Source organism: Saprolegnia parasitica (assembly GCF_000151545.1).
Source record: "Saprolegnia parasitica CBS 223.65 unplaced genomic scaffold supercont2.520, whole genome shotgun sequence".
Lineage (NCBI taxonomy): Eukaryota > Oomycota > Saprolegniomycetes > Saprolegniales > Saprolegniaceae > Saprolegnia > Saprolegnia parasitica.
Genome location: NW_012156914.1, coordinates 2,228 through 6,269, shown reverse-complemented (window position 1 = coordinate 6,269; position 4,042 = coordinate 2,228). Strand labels below are relative to the sequence as shown.

Here is a 4,042-nt window from a genome sequence, read left to right as displayed (position 1 = left end):
CGCGATGGAAGAAAATTGTGGCAGCGATGAGCCGTCGAAGACGGATGTAGGGACACGCTTGAAATGCGCCACCGATAGGATCGTGGCCAAGACGTCGAGGTTGGCGAGTGCTGCAGCGTGGAGGACGCGGGTGCCGTGGCGTGGAAGCACCCGCTAGAAGGCGTGCAAAACTTGGAAGAAGCCCGCGCCGGTGGCGCGCATAGGCAGACGTGACGAGGAGAACCAAGAGGCGCTCCATGACGAGACGCGACGCGCGGCCCGCGCTACGAACGCCGCTCATTCGGGCGGCGGCGCGGGATGTTATCCGCTGGCGTTGAAACTGTGCCAAGGACAAGATCCCACAGCAGACCGAGCGCACGGAAATGGCGTGCCCGAGGTTGAAACTTCTTTTCGTGGCTCGCGATTGGGACCGAGAGTGGCCAACATGGCTAGACGCAGGGCAAGCTCCGCGCTTTCGAGCCGGAGCGGGTCGGCCGCCTCAATGCTGATGAATCGTCGAAGTAGATTGAAGCACCAAAAGGAGAAGCGTATCCGATGACAGTGCAGGGTTGATGCTGTGCGGTAGCTCGCGGCAGACGAGCCAACATATGGCATGACCTCAATGGCATGACCCATGCCGCAATACTAGTACATGATTGGCAGACCCGAACCAGCCAAATGCGGCGGAGAGGTCGATGCCGATGAGGTTGCGGTCGTGGAGGGATAGACCGAACATGCTACTGTCTGTGGCGTGGCTGCGCAATTGGCGGTACGCGCCCGAGACGTAGCCCGACATGCCCATGAATTGGTGTGCCCGGTGGCAGCATCGTCTTAAGCGCTGTGATGCGCGCTGCGACGTCCGTGATGCGTGGCTGCAAAACCGATGGTAGGTCTGACACGACGGTATGTGAGTTGACGGATGCACCAAGTGGGAAGGACAAGTCATGAATTACTCGCCCGTCGATGTCGAGCGGTTGGTTGTTTTTTCCGACAAGACCAAGCGGGCTGTAAAAGATGCTGTCTGACCACAAGGCCTGAAACCGACGCGTCAAGAAAGACGTACTGACCAGCCGCTTGGTCCTCCGCAAGGCGATGGTGCAGAGTTGCTGGGAAGCTGCGCGCGGAACTGTGGATGGGAGGAGCGCCCTCTGAATCGCGTGGGCGGTTCGGCGGCCCACGGGCAGCGGACGCCCTCTTGTGCGATCTGGGCGATGAATATCGCGGTCTGGGTGGTCGTGGTAGAGCGACCCGAGTTGCGCCGGGAAGAAGGGCTTGTTCGGCCGGTAGACCCCGGCGGTCTGCCCCCGGACGAGCTCGATCGGCGCTGGCGGCGAGAGCTTGGCCGCCACTGTAAGCCGCGAGAGGGCTGAAATCCAAGCACCGTCGACGTTGCCGGTGCCAGACGGCGGGGTGCTGGGGGCGCTGATGCCGTGCCGGCGCATAACCAATTGTCAGGCGCAGCTGGCTTGCGTGGTGCGCCAGACGGGGCCCGCCGTCAGGCTTTGCGTGTACTGGCCTGACGAGACCAGCGGATACGATGCCGAGCTGGCGTGGCGCCGAGGAGCTGCCCGTAGCGAGGCCTTGAGTGAGCTGAAAGCGCGGTGACGCGAGTGCCGATGGATCGGGTGCGGCAATGCCGTCGGACCCAGCCGAATGCAGGTGCAAGCCTATCGCAAGATGAGAGACGTGGCACGGCCGTGCACACGCCGCGCTTTCCCGGCCGGTCAAGCTCGTGGGTAGGCGCTGGTGCGCCAACCCCGCTGAAACATTGTAGTGGTGAAACTGCAAGGGTCGCCGGCTGCCCTGCGGCCGGAACCGCAGGAGAACCGACTTGGCGCGCCGCCGGCCGGGGACACGCCTCGGGAGTCGCTTGCTCGCGAAACTCCGATGAAAATTGCGTTGCGGAAATCGCTTGCTCGCGAAAATCCGCTGAAAATTGCGTTTCGATGACCACTTGCTCGCGGAGCTCCGTTGAAAATTGCATCTCGGGAGTCGCTTGCTCGTGATACACCGATGAGTTGCGTGGGGGCAGAGATTGCGTGCCGCCCGAGAAGCTGCGACGACGAGCTGGGAGCTTGAACGCCCCCGGCGCGCCGCCGAGCGGATGCTTGTGCGCGATTCGGCCAAGGTGGGACATGCGCGTACCCACCCTGGCGTCTTCAAAAGGCCGGGACCGCGCGCATGCCGCCCCACTTCGCACTGAATGAAACTGCTTGACCACGTCGGGGAGCGAAGACGGGATCGCGTGGTTGCGCCAGCCATGGCCGTTGGTTTCGTTGGAGCCGCAGACGGGCTTGCCCTCGCTGAGCTGATATGTGCACGGGACCAGCGACAGGTTCCGGATGCGGATGTGTTTGCCTTGATGCATGAAGAATGGCAGCGATGATGTGTTGGGGCACAGCGGCCTTTTTGGGCACAATACCGTCGCCACGCATGACGCCATTGTCGCGGCCGCCCGACGGTGGCTTCTTCCCGGGCCATAGCGGGAGCCGCTGGCGGGGCGGCCTGCGAAGGTCCTGTAAAGGTTGAGGGCGAGTGCCATGGAGCGCGCGTTGCCGGCCGCGCCTGCGTGTAGCAGCTGGCTCACTTAGGCGAACTGAGCGTTGAACCATTTGACGACGACCGATCTGTGCGCGTCGCTGAAGATACGCTGCTGCCTGAGGTGGCCGATGAAGACGAGCGCGTGTCCCGCGAACGATTGAATCGTCGAGGAGCCGAACGCGATGATGTAGCCAAGCAGGGCCCAGAGCGCGTCCCAGAGCGACGTCGAATGTCGGCGACGGTACCGCGTCTTCTGCCGTCGACGCGAGGAATAGGTTGATTGCGTACGGGCACGCCCCTGGCGTTGCGCGCGGCGGAGGCAGCTGCGGGAGGACGTCGCTGCGCCGCGACAGCGCCGGTGGGGCGACCTCCACGAGAGGGGGCGCCATACCATCGCCGCCAACGTCAGAAGGGTCCCAACAATACGCGTCGCCAATGTGCCCGAGGTCGGGTGCGCTGAAGCCACCGTCTGTGTGAAACGTGTAATCCACGATATGTTGCACGCTCGGATGCAGCGTGCGTCCGGACCACGGACCAAAACCAGCGGCGCCGGGTCTCGCGAAGCTGCGCGGAATCTTCGAGACCGAGGCCCGCAGTGATGAAGGCGACGTCGCGCGACGGAGCCGTGGTGGAGGCCGCATTCGGAAGGATGCGTTAGATAATGTCGGCATGCGCCGCCAAGACGACTGCACGAGACCTGCCCGTCACGCCCTGCGGGGCGGATCCCGTGTCGGAAGCCCACTGAGTGTCCCAGAGCAGAGCCGCGACTACTGGCAGAACCGGATGCACGGCGTCGGCAGCCACGACGATGGAGCTGTCACGGGTAGCCACCGTGACCGTGAGTGACGGGAAACCGCAATCAGTGACCTGACCGTGGAACCAGCGACTCTCGAGCGCGCCGAAGACGCAACGACGGAGTAGGCGTCCGATGCCGAACACCGCCTCGGCTGCTGGGACCACCAGGAGGACGCTATCTGCAGCGGGAGCGGAGAACGTCCGGGGGTGAAGGACCGCGCCGTCGGGGGCGAGCTTGACCACCGCCTGGCCGCGCAAGACACTGATAACGGAGCCGTACACCACGCTAGAAATGTCGTTGTAGAACGGGGTGATCTGCTCGGGGTAGATGCCGAGCGAGTTGCCGGGCGATAGCATGGTGCAGACACGAGAAGGAAGGATAATTAGCTAAATTGCTACGAGCTGCCAAATTGATGAATGGCTTGAGCGAGAGCGCTCTGCGCCTTGACTTGCTTTGTTGCTTGGACTGCTCTTCTTCCATTCTTCTATTCTTGTGTTGATCGCGACTGCTCGTCCCGCCGCGCGGAAAACCTCTTTCTCTTCTCGAAAATGGCCCTACCAGCGTCGGGATCTGCGACGTTGGCGGCGTATACGTCATTCGTTGGCCCCGCGATTACGGAAGCCAATCGCGACTACGTCATCCAATCAGCGGCGTGACGAAGCACATGGTGCCGCTCCATGCCTCTGCGCCCCAATCCATCGATGGACGCGTGGCACGTCGTGGCGA

The 4,042-nt window shown here is 63.0% G+C and overlaps 1 protein-coding gene across 1 annotated transcript; it reads right to left on the bottom strand.

Moving 5' to 3' along the window:
* Positions 1 to 2,450: 2,450 nt before the first annotated feature.
* On the bottom strand, positions 2,451 to 3,797 carry SPRG_17066 (hypothetical protein). Its single transcript, XM_012356605.1, has 2 exons — positions 3,393 to 3,797; positions 2,451 to 2,976 (listed from the first exon to the last, which is right to left on the bottom strand). The coding sequence occupies exons 1-2, from the start codon at positions 3,670 to 3,672 to the stop codon at positions 2,567 to 2,569; spliced, it is 690 nt and encodes a 229-aa protein (XP_012211995.1). The 5' UTR covers positions 3,673 to 3,797; the 3' UTR covers positions 2,451 to 2,566.
* Positions 3,798 to 4,042: the final 245 nt, after the last annotated feature.